A 19,748-nucleotide genomic window follows, 5' to 3' on the forward strand; every position below is an offset into this window, starting at 1 on the left:
TTTTTTGAATTTACCAAGGCTAGATTTATGGCCCAGGATGTGATCTATCCTGGAGAAGGTTCCATGTGCACTTGAGAAAAAGGTGAAACTCATCAAGTTGGTGATACCATCCAACCATCTCATCCTCTGTCATCCCCTTCTGCCTTCAGTCTTTCCCAGAATCAGGGTCTTTTCCAGTGAGTCAGTTCTTTGCATCACGTGGTCAAAGTATTGGAGCTTCAGCTTCAGCATCCATCCTTCCAGTGAATATTCAGGACTGATTTCCTTTAGGATTGACTGGTTTGATCTCCTTGCAGTCCAAGGGACTCTCAAGAGTCTTCTCCAATACCACAGTTCAAAAGCATCAATTCTTAGGCGCTCAACCTTCTTCATTGTCCAGCTCTCACATCTGTACATGACTGCTGGAAAAACCATAGCTTTGACTATGTGGACCTTTGTTGGCAAAGTAATGTCTCTGCTTTTTAATACACTGTCTAGGTTTGTCAGAGCTTTTCTTCCAAGGAGAAGAGCTGCCTTGGTGGTGGTGAATTCCCTCAGCTTTTGCTTGTCTGTAAAGCTTTGCTTTCTCCTTCAAATCTTAATGAGATCCTTATTGGCTAGAGTAATCCAGGTTGTAGGTTTTACCCTTTCATCACTTTAAGTATATCCTGCCATTCCCTTCTGGCCTGCAGAGTTACTTTTGAAAGATCAGCTGTTATCCTTATAGGGATCCTCTTGTATGTTCTTTCTTTCTTTTCCCTTGCTGCTTTTAATATTTGCTCTTTGTGTTTAGTTTTTGTTAGTTTGATTAATATGTGTCTTGGTGTGTTTCACCATCAGTTTATCCTGTATAGGACTTTCTGGGCTTCTTGGACTTGGGTGGTTATTTCCTTCCCCATTTTAGGGAAGTTTTCAGCTATTATCTCCTCAAATATTTTCTCATGCCCTTTCCTTTTGTTTCCTTCTTCTGGGACACCTGTGTTCAAATGTTGGAGTATTTCACATTGTCCCAGAAATCTCTGAGGCTGTCCTCCTTTCTTTTTATTCTTTTTTCCACTCTGCTTCATTTATTTCCACCATTCTATCTTCTAGCTCACTTATCCTCTCTTCTGCCTCAGTTCCTCTACTGTTGGTTTGCTCCAGAGTGTTTTTAATCTCACGTATTGCATTGTTATTTACTAATTAACTATTTATTTCTTCTAGTTCCTTCTTAAACACTTCTTGCATTTTCTCAATCTGTGTCTCTAATCTATATATCCATAACTGTTTTGTTTTCAAGATTTTGGATCATCTTTCCCATCACTATTCTGAATTCTTTTTTCAGGTAGACTCCCTATCACCTCGTCTTTTGTTTGGTTTGGTAGGTTTTTATCATATTCCTTCACCTGCTGGATATTTCTTTGCCTTTTCATTTTGTTTAGTTTGCTGTGCTTGGTGTCTGCTTTCTGCAGGCTGGAGGATCATAGTTCCTCTTAACTGTGAAGTCTGTTCCCTGTGGGTGGGGTTGGATCAGTGCCTTGTGAGGGTTTCTTGGTTGGGGGGACTTGTGTCTGTGCTCTGGTGGCTGGAGCTGGCTCTCATCTCTCTGGAGGGTAATGCAGTGTCCAGTAGTGAGTTTTGAGGTGTCTATGGGTTTGGTATGACTTCAGGCATCCTGTTTTTAATGTTCAAGATTGTGTTCCTATTTTGTTGGAGGATTAGCATGGGGTGTCTTGCAGTGGAACTTGTTGGCTCTTGCATGGAGCTTGGTTTCAGTATAGATATGAAGGCTTCTGGGTGGGCTTTTGTGTGTTAATTTTCCCTGGGGCTAGGAGTTCTATGATTGTCCAAAGTTCTGAAGGTGAGCCTTCTGCCTCAGGGTTTTTGTCCCCCTTTTAGAGTAACATCAAGACTCATTTCGAAGAGATTGGTTTGCCTTTCTGGGTATCTGAGGTCTTCCACCAGCATTTAGAAGTTGTCGTGTGGAAGTTGCTCCACATGCAGGTTATCTTTTGATGTATTTGAGGGGGAGAAAGTGGTCTTCCCATCCTATTCCTCTGCCATCTTGGGACTGACCTGCACTATTGTTTCTTGACTGCTTTCCCTTTGTTTCTGCATTCCCTCACCTCCCTAATTAGTAACTGCTTGAGTCTGTTCTTTGGAACTCAGGGAAAACTGAGGGGCCCAAAGCCTTTTTCTCCAAACAAGAATCAGGGAAGACAGAGGGGCTTTTGTACTCAGGAGGGCCCTGCAGGTTTCTATTCAGTTTCAAACCCACCTTTTCTTGGGTACTCCTCAGTCCTGAGGAGATCATGAGTGGGACAAGAAAGGGAATGAAGTTTTGGATAGAGAAGTTAGTCATAAACTTGACAAGTGAACTTGGTTTTAGAGGGACTCAGTTTCAAGAGTTAGCACTTGCAGTCACTTGAATTGAAATACCTTTGAAGTCAATGTTTCAGTGGACCAAGCACCTGCTGTTTGGAACTCAGAGGTCAATCCTTTCCCCATAGCATTGAGAAACATATTAGTGAGGGGGGCATCTTCATCTTTGAAATGTTCTGAAGTGGCTGACTTGTGTAGGACACAGATGAGATGGGAGATCCTGCCATTGACATGGTCACCCTCATTTCAGTGGGTATGATGGGGTCCTGGAATTGTAGGCCCAGGAGGAGCACTTAACCACCTGCCTCAAGATGAGTGCAGTTCATCTGATAAACAGCAAGACTGGAAGGGGAGTCACATTGGTTTGACCTCAAGATGGCTCAGTTGGTAAAGAATCCACCTACGATGCAGGAGACACCGATTCAATTCTTGGTTTGGGAAGATCCACTGGAGAAGAGATAGTCTACCCACTCCAGTATTCTTGGGCTTCCCGTGTGGCTCAGCTGGTAAAGAATCCGCCTGCAATGCGGGAGACCTGAGTTCGATCCCTGGGTTGGGAAGATCCACTAGAGAAGGGAAAGGCTACCAACTCCAGTATTCTGGCCTAGAGAATTCCATGGACTATACCCATGGGGTCGCATAGAGTCAGACATGACTGAGCGACTTTCACTTTCAGTCTCTGAATGTAGCTAAGTGATCAATAGATCCCTTGCATCTTGAAATATTTGAACATACCCTTAAGTTGCATTTGATCCATGTATAAATAAATAAAATTTGAATAAATATTTATTTATAAGATATAGAAGAACATAAAAATAAGTAAATCAAGCTCTAGACCTGGTGATTTGAGCTGTCTTGTTGGTGAATGGTAATTCCTTACTCAATTCTCACATTGACCCAGAACACCATGAATAAGTGGACTGCTGAGGAAGGACCCTACAGTGAAGCCACAAGGAATTATAGTAAATCTTCCCAGGCTTAGCCAAAGGGATGGTCAGCCATTTACCACAGTTATTGTGCATTTGCTCTAAAGACACTCGCTCTGAGCCAGAGCTCAGCAAACTTTTCCTGGTAAGGGCCAGATCACAAATATTTGAGGCTTTATGGACCATTTTATCTGTTTTGTAACTACTCAACTCTGCTGTTGTAGGGTGGAAGCCTCCAGAGACAAGTATGGCTATGTTCCAATAAAACCTTGTATATGGACACTGATGTGTGGATTTCAAATAATTTTCACATGTCAAGAAATATTACTTTTTTAAACCATTCAAATATGTTAAAACCATTCTTAGCTTGCAGGCCCTAGAAAAACAGGCCACAGATCAGGTTTGGCCCATGGGTTATGGTTTCTCAATGTCTGATTTAAGCTAATGGAATCACCAGGTCCCTAAAACAACAAAGTGGAAAGCTAGCAAAATGAGGTGGCATCCATTTCTAGGATCTCTGGCAAACACGTTTTGTCCAACTCTTTGTGACCCCATAGACTGTAGCCCACCAGACTCCTCTGTCCATGGAATTTTCCAGACAAGCATACTGGAATTGGTTGCCAATGCCTTCTCCAGGGGATCTTCTTGACCCAGGGATTGAACCTTTGCCTCTGCATTGCATGCGGATTCTTTACAGTCTGAGCCACTAGGAAAGACCATAAACCCAAAGCTGATACTTTTAACACAGTGACTTTCAACTGTGGTTGTACACTGCAGTCACATGGAGAATTTAGAAAATGTGGATGCCTTTAATTATTGTGAGTATAGCTTGTTGCTGATGATATTCTCAATCTCCCCAAGTACCTCTACTGTGTAAACAAGGTTGAGAGCTACAACCCATACAGTGGGATATTACACAGCAATGAAAAAGGCAAGAACATAACTGAATTTCAGAAACATTATGCTGAATTTTAAAAGCCAGATGGAAAGGTATACAGTATGTATGATTCCATTTACAAGAAGTTCTACTTCTTGGATCTCTGGCAAGCAAAACTACTATATAGAAACTGAGCAGATAAAGGTTTCTATGGACCTGGGAGATGAAAAGATTAACTGGGAACAATTTGGAGTGTGGTATATGCTTTTATCTTGATTGAGGTGGTGTTTAGCTTTAATCCCTGACTTTTGCATATTATTATAAGTAATTTGAGATCAGGAGAAGTTGGGTGAATTGTCCAAAATGATGTAGTTTAATAATCAGAGAGAAGACAGGTGGATCTAATTATCAATAATTGTTTCTATTATGTTATGTAATGAGTCAATAGTAATAGTGCTTCCCCCCAAGCACCTGGTAAAACTCTGACCTAACTTTTTTATACAAGTAAAGCATGGACATGAAAGTATAACTATTGTGCATTCCAAACACCTGCTTTCCAAACACCTGCATTCCAGACCCCTCCTCTTCCTCATCCTGCTTCTCCTCAATTTCTCCAGTGATAGTACCATCTCTCAGATAATGCTTCCCTGAGGGCTCAGCAGATAAAGAAACTGCCTGCAATGCAGGAGACACAGTTTGATCTCCGGGTCAGGAAGATCCACTGGAGGAGGAAATGGCATCCATTCCAGTATTCTTACCTGAGAAATCCCATGGACAGAGGAGCCTGGTGGGCTACTAGGTCACAAAGAGTCAGACAGGACTGAGGGACTGAGTAAGCATCTTGAACTGGCAGAAGAGTTTCCTTTTGGGGTGTGTGGGATTGAACCCTTAGGCCAGGTTGGCATTTTGCTTGCCTGTCGTCCTATTAGCCTAAGACATTGTACATGGTGAGTGGGCCACTGATGTGTGTTCAGACTTGTATTTTTGTTCTGCTTTTCAGAATACAGAGGTGATAGTTCACCTGAAGGAAGAAATGAAGGTTGGAGTTCTTTCCAAGATAATTTTGACAAGAGGAGCCCTCATTATGAAGATAATGGATATGAGACTCAGCCTTCACACCACCGTGATAATGATAGAAGTGTGGTGATGAGGGGTGTCCAGGAGGACCGCAAAGGAAGACAGTAAGTGACCAGGCAGCAGGGTTTGCACACAGCAGCCCCTGGGACAGTGCAGCTCTCCCTGTGGGCTTCTTTTCCTTCTCTCACTATAAAACTGAAGTATGCTAGAAGTGGAATAATGGTTGTGCAACCCTAATTGTGGAGTTTTCCCTGGTGATCAGTGGTAAAGAATCCACCTGCCAATGCAGGAGACGAGGGTTAAATCACTGGGTCAGGAAGATCCCCTGGAGAAGGAAATGGCAACCCACTCCGTTATTCTTCCCTGGGAAATCCCATGAACAGAGGAGCCTGGTGGGCTACAGTCCATGGGGTTGCAAAGAGTCAGACACAACTTAGTGACTAAATAACAACAATCCAAACTGTAGTGCTGGTGTCAAAGAGACGAGTGTGTACGGAAGACTTTCTTAGCACTTATGGCCACTCACCCTTCTTCTCTCCATGTCAGCTCTCCCTATCCCTTCCGAGGCAGCGGGAGGAGAGTGAGATGGCGCAGAGAAGGCAATATCCATGTTACTGTGTCGGGAAATGGAAAACCTGTGATGAGAGAAATGAAGAACACACAAGATGGTGCCCAAGGGAGCTGGTTTAAGGTCACAGTGAGTATCCTGAAAAAAGTATGAACTGCGAAAGAGAGAAAAGTCAGGAGTTATGTTGGTCTCAAGTGGAGATGCTAGTTTATTTTGCTGGGGACAGTTTGTAATCTGACCATTTTATTTCTAGGAGTTAACAGTCTTGTTCATCTAAGGGCAAATTCAGAGAAGCAATATAAAGGGAACAGACCGACTGTAAGGAGAACGTTGGAGACTATCTCAAGGCAAAGACATGAACTACTGACTAGGATATGGAGCAGCTGTGCACTAGAGGTCTCAGTTTGGCTATCTGAGTGTGGGACATGGGGTGCTGAGTCTCTGGAGACCTTGTCTGAGGGGCAAGCAGTATCTGTGCTAGGTAGGATCTCCTGGAACTTTATTAAAGAAAGATCATCTCTAACACCTTGATTATTTGGTAGAGAGCTTTGACTGGAGAGGAGTATTTTGGAAATCCATATTATGCACAAACATAAGAAATCATACCAGTGGTTCCTTCTTTAGATGCCCTTTCAAGCTCAGTAGAAGACTGGAAAAGAACAGGAAAAGGTTTGTTCTCCAGGCTCAATTCCCTGTCATCTGTCCTCTGTCCCAACCCCTCTTTTCATCCTTAGATTCCTCATGGGATAAAGTATGACAAGATATGGCTAATGAACTCAATCCAGAGCCTTTGCAGTGTCTGCTTTACTCCAGTGGATGTAAGACAGGATGCCAAAGCCAGATGAGTGGGCATAGGGAAGGGGGAGAGATCTGGTATAGCAGGGTCTGTTGGCCTCTGATACTATTTCTGTTGCATTCGATCCCTGTAGTTCCACTATGTGAAAAATGGGGCTCGATTCTTTGTCCAGGAAGCTAGCACTGCCTCTGCCTTGATGGATGTCAGCTACAAGATCTATGATGAGGAGAACCAAAAGGTGTGTGTCCGGGTCATTGCCTATAGTGCATCCTGGGACAGGAGGACAGGCCTGGGGCTAGTCGTCTTCTTTGGAACTAGAGTTGCCGCCCACCCCACCTCTTCTTCCTGCAGATACCTATCTTTGTCAACCCCTCTGCTGTTCCCTACTCTGTGCGTAATAAGTTGGAACCAGAAGAAATGGAGAAGCTAAAGGTAATGCCAACTCAAGGCATGCTGTATGCCAACACTCACCTCTACCTGTTCTTCCCCCACCCCCCCCATCCCTCTCACCCCCGATTTCCCTGCCATCACCACAGTCTCAGAGCTGCTCTCTCCCTCTCTCTGTCTCTGCAGCTGGCCTTTAACAAACGATTTGATGTCTCCCAGCAATCTCTTGACCTCCGGAAGCTCCGCTTTGACCCAAGTATGGCTGACAGTAGTAATTTGAGGGCGGGTGCAGGCAGAGGGAATCTTCCTAGAGGGAGACTTTGGGATGGTAATGTGGTGAGGGGCTGATTATGGGCCTGGACCCCACTTGGTGTTCTGAATCCCTCCCCTCTCCTTCCTGAAGACTTGGTGAGCCAAGATATTGAGATAATTCTGAATCGAAGAAACTGCATGGCTGCTGCCCTGCAGATCATCAAGAAGAACTTCCCTAAGGTGAGGCTGAAGGCCCAGCTCTGATATTATGGTAGGGGGTGGAATAGATGGGGTGGAGGGCAGATTTGTCTCCAAGATCCAGGATAGTAACCTTCACTCTAACTCTTCTTCACCCAAAGCTATTGTCCTTGAACCTGAGCTGCAACAAACTGTACCAGCTGGACGGCCTGTCTGACATTGTGCACATGGTCCCCACAATCAAGATACTGAACCTCTCCAAAAATGAGGTGAGAAGAGGGAGTCAGATCAAAGTTGTGATGAGAGTAGGGGAGGTGGTCGTGGTCATCAGAGTGATAATAGGAGACAGGTGAGGGTACCTGTGGTGGTTGGGGGGTGGAGGCTGGGCTGCAAGGGCCTGGTTGTTTCTCTTTCCCTGGGATTCGTTTTCCAATTTCCTCTCCATATTTCTCAGCTGAACTCTTTGTGGGAGTTGAACAAGATGAAAGGGCTGAAGCTTGAAGAGCTGTGGCTGCGAGGGAACCCACTGTGTGACAGCTTTCCAGACCAGTCCACCTACGTAAGGTCTGTGTGAGACCATCCTGTCACTCTTCGTAGAGACCTTTACCCATGGGGGCCTAAACTATTTCTGACAGTACCTCTTTGCCAAAGGTGGCAGCCCTGGTATTCTGGGAGGATCAAGGGCTCTGCCTTCTCTTTTCTGTGTCCCTTCAGTTCAATTCAGTCACTCAGTTGTCTCCGACTCTTTGCAACCCCATGAACTGCAGCACACCAGGCCTCCCTGTCCATCACCAACTCCCAGAGTTTACTCAAACTCATGTCCATTGAGTCGGTGATGCCATCCAACCATCTCATCCTCTGTCGTCCCCTTCTCCTCTCGCCTTCAATCTTTCCCAGCATCAGGGACTTTTCAAATGAGTCAGCTCTTCGCATCAGGTGGCCAAAGTATTGGAGTTTCAGCTTCACCATCAGTCCTTCCAATGAATATTCAGGACTGATCTCCTTTAGGATGGACTGGTTGGATCTCCTTGCAGTCCAAGGGACTCTCAAGAGTCTTCTCCAACACCACAGTTCAAAAGCATCAATTCTTTGCTGCTCAGTTTTCTTTATAGTCCAACTCTCACATCCATACATGACTATTGGAAAAACCATAGCCTTGACTAGATGGACCTTTGTTGGCAAAGTAATGTCTCTGCTTTTTAAAATGCTGTCTAGGTTGGTCATAACTTTTCTTTCAAGGAGTAAGCGTCTTTTTATTTCATGGCTGCAGTCACCATCTGTAGTGATTTTGGAGCCCCCCCAAAGATAAAGTCTGCCCCTGTTTCCACTGTTTCCCCATCTATTTGCCATGAAGTGATGGGACCAGATGCCATGATCTTAGTTTTCTGAATGTTGAGCTTTAAGCCAATTTTTTCACTCTCCTCTTTCACTTCCATCAAGAGGCTCTTTAGTTCTTCACTTTCTGCCATAAGGGTAGTGTCATCTGCATATCTGAGCTGATTGTGTCTCTTACCTGTGAGGAATTTCCTTCCTCTGACCTGCTTACCTCTTCAGGTCTCAGAAGTCTGCTTCTGGTTCTCTGCCCCCAGCATTCTCCACCAGGGCCTCCCAAGAGCATGGTTCAGGAGTCAAGGCTCCTCTCCCTCACTGAGACCAGGAGTGACCAGACTTGACCCTAATGCTGGGCCCTTGACTGAGAAGGGTCCTCCAGGTTCGGACCTCATGCTGAGACCGGCCTTCCTTCTCCATGCTGAGACGGGGCTTCCCTCCTCCATTCAGACAGGGTCCTTCTCCCCCTACCTCCAAAAGGGTTCCCCTCCTCTTCTATGTTGACACAGGGGCTTTCTTGCCCAGTGCTGGGGGCTGAGGTCCTGGGTGGCTGCTGTCATGACATCCGTTCCCCTGGCCCAAAGCCAGGGACTGGATCCTTCTTAGGAAAAAAGCAGGGTTCCTTGAGTCAAGGGGCCAGAAGTTGGCCACCGTCAGTGAGCAGAGAGCTTCCTTAGGCAGGAGAGGAAGGCAAGGGGCAGAGGAGTTACAGGAGACTGCAGGACAGGCCTCTCAGGGGACACCACCTGTCCCTCCCTGTACACGTCACATCATCCTGCCTGTCCTCCAGAGGAACCCCCTGTAGCCTGAGACACATGTGATTCCTCAGAGAAAGATCCAATTCAGATAGGCGCAGAGGCCATCAGGAGAGAAAGTGGTGATCATAAGGGCGGGCTAAAGACCCTCAGCTCTACACTGAGCTGGGACCTGGCCCTTTATTCCTTCTGGGGAAGATCTACCCCCATGGCTACTCCGTTTTCCCATGCCCAGGTCTGACTGAGCTCACACAGGTGATAAAGCTTCAACCAACATCCAGTGGCTGGCCCCCAGCCCAACATGTGCCTAGTTTCCATTCCTACCTGGGGTGCCTGGGCTGTTCCAGGGCAGGGGAAGGAAAGGGCTGCAGCAGGGGCACTACTTCCTCTTTCTTCTGTCTTCTCCCTTGACCCCCACAATGGTAGAGCTTCCTTCCCTTCTCTTCCCTTTGCTTTCTCTCTCTCCCTTATCTCTGAGCCCCTATATCTCCCTTGTTTCTCCCCTCCTCCCTCCACTCTCTTTTTGTCTTCATCCCTCTCCCTCCCTGCTGAGCCCCACCTCACTCACCTCCCTTCCACAGCATCCTGAGCCATCCCTGAGGTGTGACCTGACTTGGCAGAGTGCTGGATGCCCAGTGAGGTAGCAAAGCCCCAGGCTCCCATTCTCCCATTCCCTCTTCTCTCCACAGCCTTCACTGGGCCCTGGAGGAAGGAAGGCAGGGAGGAGAGGAAGGCCTGCAGACTGGATTTGAAATGTTGGTCCTTGTGGCACAGGAGAAGGGAGTCATGACAGTCTAGGTGGGAGCTACCCAGGGGAAAGGAGAGGGAGAAGGAGAGGAGGAAGGAATATTAAACTTAAGGTACTGAGAGAGATGGTGCCTTTCAATCAGATGAGAGATACTCAGCGTTCAACAGGGAAGTCAACCCAAAACCCTCAAAATCAAAAGTTGAGGTGGGTACAACGGGCTGCTGAATGGGCAAGAACACCCCAATCTCTGTTTATCATGTTAATGTTTTAACTCAAATTAGGCATTACAACCTTGAACTATCAACCACCTCTTCTCTATTTTTGGTTTTGGACAGTGCCATCATAGAATGTTTCCCAAAGTTACTACGCCTGGTAAGTTCCTATGTAAATCATTGTTATCTTACTAACATTTCTGACCTCCTACACTCAAGCCCTTTGGTTCTTGCCTAGATTATGTGTTGGCATCAGACCCTTGACCACTTTAGGGGATACGGAGTCCTGAAAATGCCATGGATATGCTCACTGGAAAAATATCCATAAACACACACACACAGACACATAAAAGTTGCATATAATACTAGAGACCTCTAGGACTTCATGATGAAGACACCCACTGTAAGCTTGCCTATGCACTTTCTAGGACCCTTTTACAACTTACCTCCTATCCTCCACAACCTGGGATCATCCTTTTCCCTGATCATCCAGGGTCACCCCCCTGGTCTCCACTCCTGACTTCCCCTTCCATTCTCCAGGATGGCCAGGAGTTACCCTCACCAGTTGTGATTGACAGTGACACTCCCTGTGCAATAAAGCCCAGCAAGGTGAGGAAGAGGATCAAACAATATTTGGGGCTATTGCAGGTGAGGGTTTATCCACTACATAGTCCAAAATGCCTTTTGATTCCAGGAAAACTATGAAGGATCTGACACACTGAAGAATATGATCCTTCAATTCCTGAAGCAGTAAGTTCACTTGGGACCATGAGGAATAGAGAGGGCTGAGACTGGGTCAGGCCACCAAACCGCAGGTCTCCTTGCAGAGACTTTCAAGTCTCCTTTGGGGCTCGGATCACTGACAGCCTGTCCTCATTGCTGTTCCACAGGTATTACTTGATCTATGACTCTGGAAACCGATATGATCTCCTCAGTACTTACCACCACAAGGCCTGCTTCTCCCTGACCATTCCATTCCACTCTGAGGATCCAGCCCTGTGAGTATCACTGCCAAAACTCCTCCCTCAGGCTGTGTGGTTCCCCAGCAGACACAGGCCAGCTCTTGCTAACATCCCTGCTGGTTGGACCACCACCCATTGTTCCTCTGTTTTCTAGAAGCAGCTTATGCGCTTACTTCAAGGACAGCAGGAATATGAAGACGGTTAAGGACCCCAGTGAGTGTGTGGTGGCAAGACTGGGCAGAAAGGGTGGTGAGGGAGCCAATCATAGGGTCCAGGCCATGGCAACCCTGACTTTTGCTTTCTTTCCCTCCTCTACAGACCTGCGTATCCAGCAGTTGAAGCACACAAATGGTGACATTGTGCGTGCCCTCTGTGTGTTGCCCAAAACTCAGCATGACCTCAACTCCTTCATGGTGGACATGTGGTTCCGGACAGTGAGTGACTGCTTCTTCCCTTGGTGGGGCGGCAGTGGTGGGGGGATGCCCTGTAGGGGGATAGTCAGGCAGGAAGCCACAGGTGGGGAAGAGGTTGAGGGGGTGACATTACCTGGGCTCTTCCTTTTCAGAGTACGATGGTCTGCTTCTCTGTCAGTGGGGTGTTCAAGGAAGGTGAGTGTGTGTAGCCCTCTTCCCCCAGATGCCCTACTGCTCCCTCCTCTGGCTAGGCTCCCCCCTCAAGAGCCCTTCCAGCTTCTCTCCACTCCCCTCCCCTTCCCTTTCATTCTGTCCCCTCCCCTGGACTCCCCTCCCTTTCACTCACCTTCCTTTCCCTCCCCTCCCTGTTTTTTCCCTCCCTTCCCCTCCCTTCCCTCTGTGTCCTCCAGCCCTCAGTCTTCCCACAGACAACCCAGATCTGAACTGCGTCCATGTCTGCCCAGCCTGCCTTGGACATTACGGACATAGGCTGTGGAGTTTGGTGGCTCCCATCTCAGATCCTTACACTGAGAACTTGGGCCATTACTTAACCTCACAGTTTCCTCATTTGCAAAATGGGGTCATAATATCCACCTCTTGGGCAGCTATGAAGAATGCATCCCATGAACTTGTAAAGTGGTTGCCATGGGGACATGTCACTGGGAGCAGACAGCTCCTACAGTTGCCCTCCCCATTCCCAACACCCTGGTTCCCCAAGTGAAGAGCTGTCCCCTCAGCATGACTGGGGTCCACCATGGGAGCCTGTAAACATGTAGGTCCCTAAGAGCTATTATTTGTTGTTTGTTGAAGTGGAAGGAGGGTCTCAGGACTGTGTGCGTGCCTTCACCCGGACCTTCATCACTACCCCTGCCAGCTCTTCCAGGTGAGAGCCGTGTTGTGGGCGGAATGACCCATCCAGTGTGATTTCGGGGTCCTGGACATGTGGTGGTGCAGACCTTATGTTTACTCAGTATTGTGGAAAGCCAGCAGGGAGCTCCAAGGAACAGTCTAGCCTAGTGGTTAGGAAGAGCATGGCCTCTGGAATCAGCACATGGGTTCTCTCCCTGACCCAACACTCTCTGTGTGACCTTGGTCAAGTCACATGACCTCTCCATGACTCAGTGTCTTCTGAAAATGGGGATTAGACTGTACACTCCTGTACTGTAGTGTACTGGGCTGCTGTTCAGGGTAGATATGAAGTTGTCCCTGGGTTGGGGGTCAACCTATCCATTGAGTGAAGCTGGTAGACAATCTCTCTGAAGGTGGGCTCTGTGTGAGGGGCAGAGGAACCAGTCAAGGAGTCTGGGGACAGACACAGGAGGGGGATGGAAGGAATCTGGTTGCTGAGTGGTGGTGGCAGCAGTCAGGATTGGGGGTGCTGGTTGTCCATCCATTAGTTATCTAAATGCGCATTTTTCCTCCAGTCTTTGTATAGTGAATGACGAGCTGTTTGTGATGGAAGCCAGCCCTAAAACCACCGAGAGTGCATTCTCCATCCCAGTGCCCACACCATCCACCAGCTCCGTGGCCACTTTCTCCAAGGAACAGCAGCAAATGGTACAAGCCTTCTCCACTCAGTCTGGGATGAACTGTCAGTGGTCTCAGAAGTGAGTATTGCATGTGCATGAAGATAAGAGGGAGCTGGGAGAATGATGGAATTAATAATGGGAACACACAAGCAATTTGGAAAAATAAGTATTTGGATATTTTGCTTCCAAAAAAAGTAAGCTTGTGAAAAAGATAAACAAATTTTATGATTATATATGTAAATCATTTTTAAAACAGTATCATGCTTATTTGACATATTTTATATGGAAAATGATAAGAAATTCACTAAGACACTGTAAGAATACATAAACAAGTTCAATAAAATTTCAGGATATATGATCAGTATACAAAAGTCATTTATATTTCTATGCACTTAAAATGAAAAAATCCTAGATTGAAATTAAGAAAACAATTTGATTTATAGTAGGATCAGAAAGGATAAATGTTTAGAGCAAAATGTAACTAAAGAAGTAAAAAAATTGTACTTTAAAATCTTCAAAACATTGTTGGAGTAAATTAAAGAAAATCTTAAAAAAAAGAAGGATATTCTGTGTTCATGTTGAAAGACTTAATATTGTTAAGATTGTAGGTGCTATTCAAAGTGATCTACAGAGTCTAAACCATAGCAAAAATCCCTTTTGGCTCCTTTCCAGAAATTGATTAAATGATCCTCAATTTTCACATGGAAGTGCATGGACTCAGAATAGTCAAAACAATATTGAAAGGGAATAATGTTGAGGACTCACAAATCCTGGTCCTCACAATTTCTGAACTTACTACAAAGATACTATAATCAAGGCTGCATGGCACTGACATTTGATAGATGAGTGCAATAGATTTGAGAGTCCTGATATAAACCCTGACATTTGTAGCTAATTAATTTTTAGTGGGTGCCAAATTAATTAATGGAGAAAAAAAATAGTCTTTTTGACAGATGGTGCTGGGACACATGGGTATTCACATGCCAAAAAAAAAAAAGAATTTTGTCTCCTATCACAGACCATATACAAATATTGACTCAAAATGGATCAAAGACCTAATATAAAATCTACAAGTGTAAAAACTCTTACTGACTTTCACTTAGTATGACAATCTCTAGGTCTATCCATGTTGCTGCAAATGGTATTATTTCATTCTCTTTTATGACTGAGTAATATTCCATTGTTTATATATACTGTATCTTCTTTACCCATTTCTCTGACAGTGGACATTTATGTTGCTTCCATGGCTTGTCTAATGTAAATAGTGCTGCTATGAACATTGGGATGTGTGTATCTCTTTGAATTATGGTTTTCCCTGGATATATGCCCAGGAATAGGGTTGCTGAATCATATGATGGTTCTATATTTAGTTCTCTAAGGCACCTTCGTGAAAAGTGAAAGTGAAAGTCACTCAGTCGTGTCCAACTCTTTGCGACCCCATGGACTATACAGTCCCTGGAATTTTCTAGGCCAGAATACTGGAGTGAGTAGCCTTTCCATTCTCCAGGGGATCTTCCCAACCCAGGGATCGAACCTAGGTCTCCTGCATTACACGCAGATTCTTTACCAGCTGAGCCACAAGGGAAGGCTATACTATTGTCCATATTGGTTGTACCAATTTACATTTCCACCAACAGTGTAGGAGGGTTCCCTTTTCTCCACACCCTTTCTAGTATTTATTGTTCATAGATTTTTTAATGCTAGCCATTCTGGCTGGTGTGAGTTGATACCTCATTGTCATTTTGATTTGCACTTCTCTAATAATTAGTGATGTTGAGCATCTTTTCATGCGTTTTTTGGCTTTCTGTATATAATCTTTGGGGAAATGTCTATTTAGATCTTCTTCCCATATTTTGGTTGGGTAAGTAAAGTAAGTCAGACAGAGAAAGACAAATATAATATGATACCACATGTGATGTCTAATAAAAATGATACAAATGAGCTTATTTACAAAACAGAAATAGACACAGATCTTGAAATAAATTTATGGTTACCAAAGGGAAAGTGTGGGGAGAAGTGATAAATTAGGATATTGGGATTAATATCTACACACTGCTATATACAAAATAGATAACTAATAAAGACCTACTATATAGCACAGGGAACTCTACTCAATGTTCTGTAATAACCTATGTGGGAAAATAACCTGAAAAAGAATATATATATATATGAATATGTATGTATGTATATGTATATACTCAGTTTGTTAAATACCTGAAACTAACATAACATTGTAAGTCAGTTATACTCCAATAAAAATTTTAAGAAGCACTTAGAAAAAAACATAGGTGTATATCTTCATGACCTTGAATCATCACCAGTTTCTTATATGTGACACCAAAAACACAAGCAGCCAAAGAAACAAATAAATTGCACTTCATCAAAAGTAAAAACTTTTGTGCATCAAAGGACACTATCAAGAAAGTGAACATACCACCCACAAAATGGGAGATTTGCAAATCTCATATCTGATAAGGTTCGCTGTCTAGAATATTGAAGGATTTTACAAGTCAACAATCAAAACATAAATACTAATTTAAAAATGGAGAAAAGATTTGAATAGATATTTCTCTAAATATGGTGTACAAATGACCGGCAAGCACATGAAAACATGCTCAACATCATTAATCATTAGGAAAATACAAATCAAAACAACCACTCACTTCACATACACTAAGATGGCTTTAATCAATGAAACAAAAGATAAGCATAGGTGAAGGTGTGGAGAAGTTAGAATGCTCATGTATTAGAGGTATATGGAATACTCACTTTGGAAAAACATTTGGAAGTTCCTCAAAATGTTAAAATGGAGTTAATATATCACCCGGTAATCCCACTCCTAAGTATCTCCCAGGAGAAATGAAAGCATTTGTTCACTCTAAAACTTATTCAGGAATAGCATTATTCATAATAGTCAAAATATGGAAAAAACGGATGAATGGATGAATAAAACTGGTATAGCCATATAGTAGAATATTATTCAGTCATAAAAAAAGAATGCAGTTCTGATATATGTCATGACATGGATGGACCTTGAAAACATGATGCTAAGTGAAAGAAGCCAGTCACAAGAAGTCAGATATTGTAGGAAATGTCCATAATTGGCAAATCCACAGGGACCAAAATCATATTAGTGGTTGCCAGGGGAAGGGGAGGAATAGAGAGGGATCATTAATGGTTAAGGAGTTTCTTTTTGAGGTGTTAAAATGATTCTGGAATTAGATAGATGTGATAGGTGCACAATCTTTTGACTAATAAAAAGCACTGATTTGTATACTTTAAAATGATGTGTGCATTATATCTCAATAAAAGACAGTTCGAAACTAGTACTTTATAATTTTTCATTTGTCATTTTCTTGAATGTCTTTCTTGATCAGTATATATTGAATTCCCTTGTTCTTATGCACAGCTCTATTTTTCTGTTTTGAATTCCAGTGGGCATGAATGCTAGTGACAGATGATTTGGTTTTCACTGGTCTTTCTTCATCATTACACATACTGTTCACACTGGTCCATGTGTCCCAGCAAGAAAAGTGGCATGAATTTAGTGGTGGCATTGCAGTGTCAACATGTCTGTATTGTGGTACTAATGGAGAGCACCTGTTCTTCTCCTACTACAGGTGCCTTCAGGACAATGGATGGAACTACACCAGAGCTGGTCAAGTCTTCTGTATGCTCAAGGTGAGGTCTGGGAATCAAGTAGGTTAAAGATGAACATTTCTGGGCCTTCAGGGAGGCCAAGAAAGTGGAGGCTGGTGGCCTGGGAATGGAACTTGGGGACTGGCTTTTTTTTTTTTTTTTTTTTTGGGGGGGGGGACTGGCTTTTTAACATCCCAACTCCTTCCCTCCAGACCGAGGGCAAGATCCCAGAGGAAGCCTTCAAAGAAATCCCCTGAAAGGAGCCCTTGGATGTCGTCTTTGGCTTCATCCACATCGTCTTTTTCTCTCTAGCCTCAGGCCACACCCGTGACTGGGGTTGGAGACTGACCAAGAAGCCAAAGTTACATTATAGGCCAGTTAACATATCCTGAGGGTCAGTTGTTCTGCATATTTCCCTCACTCATTATTGCTGTGTTTGTTTTCATAATAAAGAGTGATGTTGCATGTTATATGTTATGTGTCCTGCATTGCTCTTCCTTGCCCCAATCATGAGCCAGTGGGTCCAGGCCTGAAAAGTCCTGCCCTCCTCCCCGACCCACATTCTCCTTGGTAGTCCCTGGCAGATACATCAGGCTTGATGCCAATAAATTATGATGAGAGGAGACATGATATGCTTCCAGGGATTGGTTTTTGGAGGTGGTGTGACCCAGATACTCTTCCTAGAGATTCTCAGAAGCAGGCATGTGACCTGGAACAACAGAGGCTTTGCAAGGGATGCCAACTGGCTAGTGAGGGCAGTGGAAAGAACGAAAGATGAGGACGTACATGTTTTACTTCTTATTCCTAATTACTTCCAAAGACCATACTGTGAACGTTTCATGATTTTCATACAGATGAATGAGAAATCCTAGAGAAGGGCATGGCAACCTACTCCAGTATTCTTCTTGGAGAATCCCATGGACAGAGGAACCTGGTAGGCTACAGTCCAAAGGGTCACACAGAGTCAGACACAACTGAAGTGATGTGAGCATGCATGCATGAGTGAGAAATGGGCCTTTTCACACCTCTCACCATGCTTCTATAGGGAATCTCATTCATCCCCTGTACTACCCCTTTCTGAAGGTGCATTGTAGGAGGGATCTCACTTCAGTACCTTAGAGTAGGGGAGAGTCAGCCTGTCTACCCATGCATCTCTCAAGAGAGCTGACATTGGGTGCTTGAGGGGGTTGAGCCATTTCATTTCACTTCGAAACAAACAACACGAAATCTCACATTATGGTCAAGTCTGTGTGACCTTTCTCACTGACACAATTAGCAGTACAGAATTGCAAGCAAGAATTGAAAGGGACACAACTTATTTTCTGCACTTCTGTAATGTATACCCTTCAGACAACAAGCAGGCATGATTTTTGAAATGAGAATAATAGTGGTGTCACATTTTAAGCTATGATCATATACATGATGATACAGGTGTGGTACCACCAGTTTACAAATTATGCCTCCATTTTGGTGTCTTACATAAGTTATTTTCTACCACATGCAACTTTTCAGTTCTTTATGTATATTTACATGAAGGATTCATATATTGGCTTGTGAACTCTTTAAAAATATGAACTAAGGAGATGATTGCCATTACATTAGGAATTTTGCTGTTCAGTTGCTAAGTTGTGTACAACTCTTTGCAGCCCCATGGACTGCAGCACACCAGGCTTCCCTTCCTTCGCTGTCTCCAAGAGTTTGCTCAGATTAATGTCCATTGAGTCAGTGATCCTATCTAACCATTTCATCCCCTGCCACCCTCTTCTGCCGTCATTCTTTCACAGCATCAGGGTCTTTTCCAGTGAGTCAACTCTTCGCAAGAGGTGGCCAAAGTATTGGAGTTTCAGCTTCAGCATCAGTCCTTTCAATGAACACCCGGGACTGATCTCCTTTAGGATGGACTGGTTGGACCTACTTGCAGTCCAAGCTACTCTCAAAAGAGTCTTCTCCAACACCACAGTTCAAAAGCATCAATTCTTCGGCACTCAGCCTTCTTTATGGTCCAACTCTCACATTTATTACTACATGACTACAGGAAAAACCATAACTTTGACTATACGGACCTTTGTCATCAAAGTGATGTCTATGCTTTTTAATACACAATCTAGGCTTGCCATAGCTTTCATTCCAAGGAGCAAGTGTTTTTTTAATTTCATGGCTGCAGTCACCATCTGCAGTGATTTTGGAGCCCAGGAAAATAAAATCTGTCACTGCTTCCACTTTTTCCCCTTTTATTTGCCATGAAGACATGGGACCAGAGGCCATGATCTTAGTTTTTTAAATGTTGAGTTTTAAGCCAGCTTTTTCACTGTCCTCATTCACCCTCATCAAGAGGCTCTTTAATCCCTCTTCAATTCATTCAGTTCAGTCACTCAGTCATGTCCTATTCTTTGCAACCCCATGAACTGTAGCACGCCAGGCCTCCCTGTCCATCACCAACTCCCGGAGTCCACCCAAACCATGTCCACTGAGTCAGTGATGCCATCCAACCATCTCATCCTCTGTTGTCCCCTTCTCCTCCCGGCTTCAATCTTTCCCAGCATCAGGGTCTTTTCAAATGAGGCAGTTCTTCACATCAGGTGGTCAAAGAATTGGCGTTTCAGCTTCAGCATCAGTCCTTCCAATGGATTTTCAGGACTGATTTCCTTTAGGATGAACTGGTTGGATCTCCTTGCTATCCAAGGGACTCTCAAGAGTCTTCTCCAACACCACAGTTTAAAAGCATCAATTCTTCGGTGCT

At 44.3% G+C, this 19,748-nt stretch overlaps 1 protein-coding gene across 1 annotated transcript in view; it reads left to right on the forward strand.

The window, feature by feature from the left end:
* The window catches only part of LOC122435137 (nuclear RNA export factor 2-like), a 36,240-nt gene extending 18,768 nt beyond the window's left edge, over positions 1-17,472 (forward strand). Inside the window, exons 3-22 of the mRNA XM_043459064.1 lie at positions 5,144-5,324; positions 5,767-5,917; positions 6,523-6,606; positions 6,718-6,822; positions 6,936-7,016; positions 7,158-7,227; positions 7,375-7,463; positions 7,583-7,690; positions 7,876-7,985; positions 10,589-10,625; positions 11,006-11,074; positions 11,160-11,215; positions 11,356-11,463; positions 11,582-11,640; positions 11,746-11,861; positions 11,993-12,035; positions 12,651-12,723; positions 13,265-13,447; positions 16,990-17,050; positions 17,221-17,472. Coding sequence (XP_043314999.1) covers positions 5,144-5,324; positions 5,767-5,917; positions 6,523-6,606; positions 6,718-6,822; positions 6,936-7,016; positions 7,158-7,227; positions 7,375-7,463; positions 7,583-7,690; positions 7,876-7,985; positions 10,589-10,625; positions 11,006-11,074; positions 11,160-11,215; positions 11,356-11,463; positions 11,582-11,640; positions 11,746-11,861; positions 11,993-12,035; positions 12,651-12,723; positions 13,265-13,447; positions 16,990-17,050; positions 17,221-17,265 — 1,829 coding nt within the window. The 3' untranslated portion in view covers positions 17,266-17,472. The remainder of the gene's footprint in view (positions 1-5,143; positions 5,325-5,766; positions 5,918-6,522; positions 6,607-6,717; positions 6,823-6,935; positions 7,017-7,157; positions 7,228-7,374; positions 7,464-7,582; positions 7,691-7,875; positions 7,986-10,588; positions 10,626-11,005; positions 11,075-11,159; positions 11,216-11,355; positions 11,464-11,581; positions 11,641-11,745; positions 11,862-11,992; positions 12,036-12,650; positions 12,724-13,264; positions 13,448-16,989; positions 17,051-17,220) is intronic.
* Positions 17,473-19,748: the final 2,276 nt, after the last annotated feature.

This window comes from Cervus canadensis, chromosome X, assembly GCF_019320065.1.
Source record: "Cervus canadensis isolate Bull #8, Minnesota chromosome X, ASM1932006v1, whole genome shotgun sequence".
Taxonomy (NCBI): Eukaryota; Metazoa; Chordata; class Mammalia; order Artiodactyla; family Cervidae; genus Cervus; species Cervus canadensis.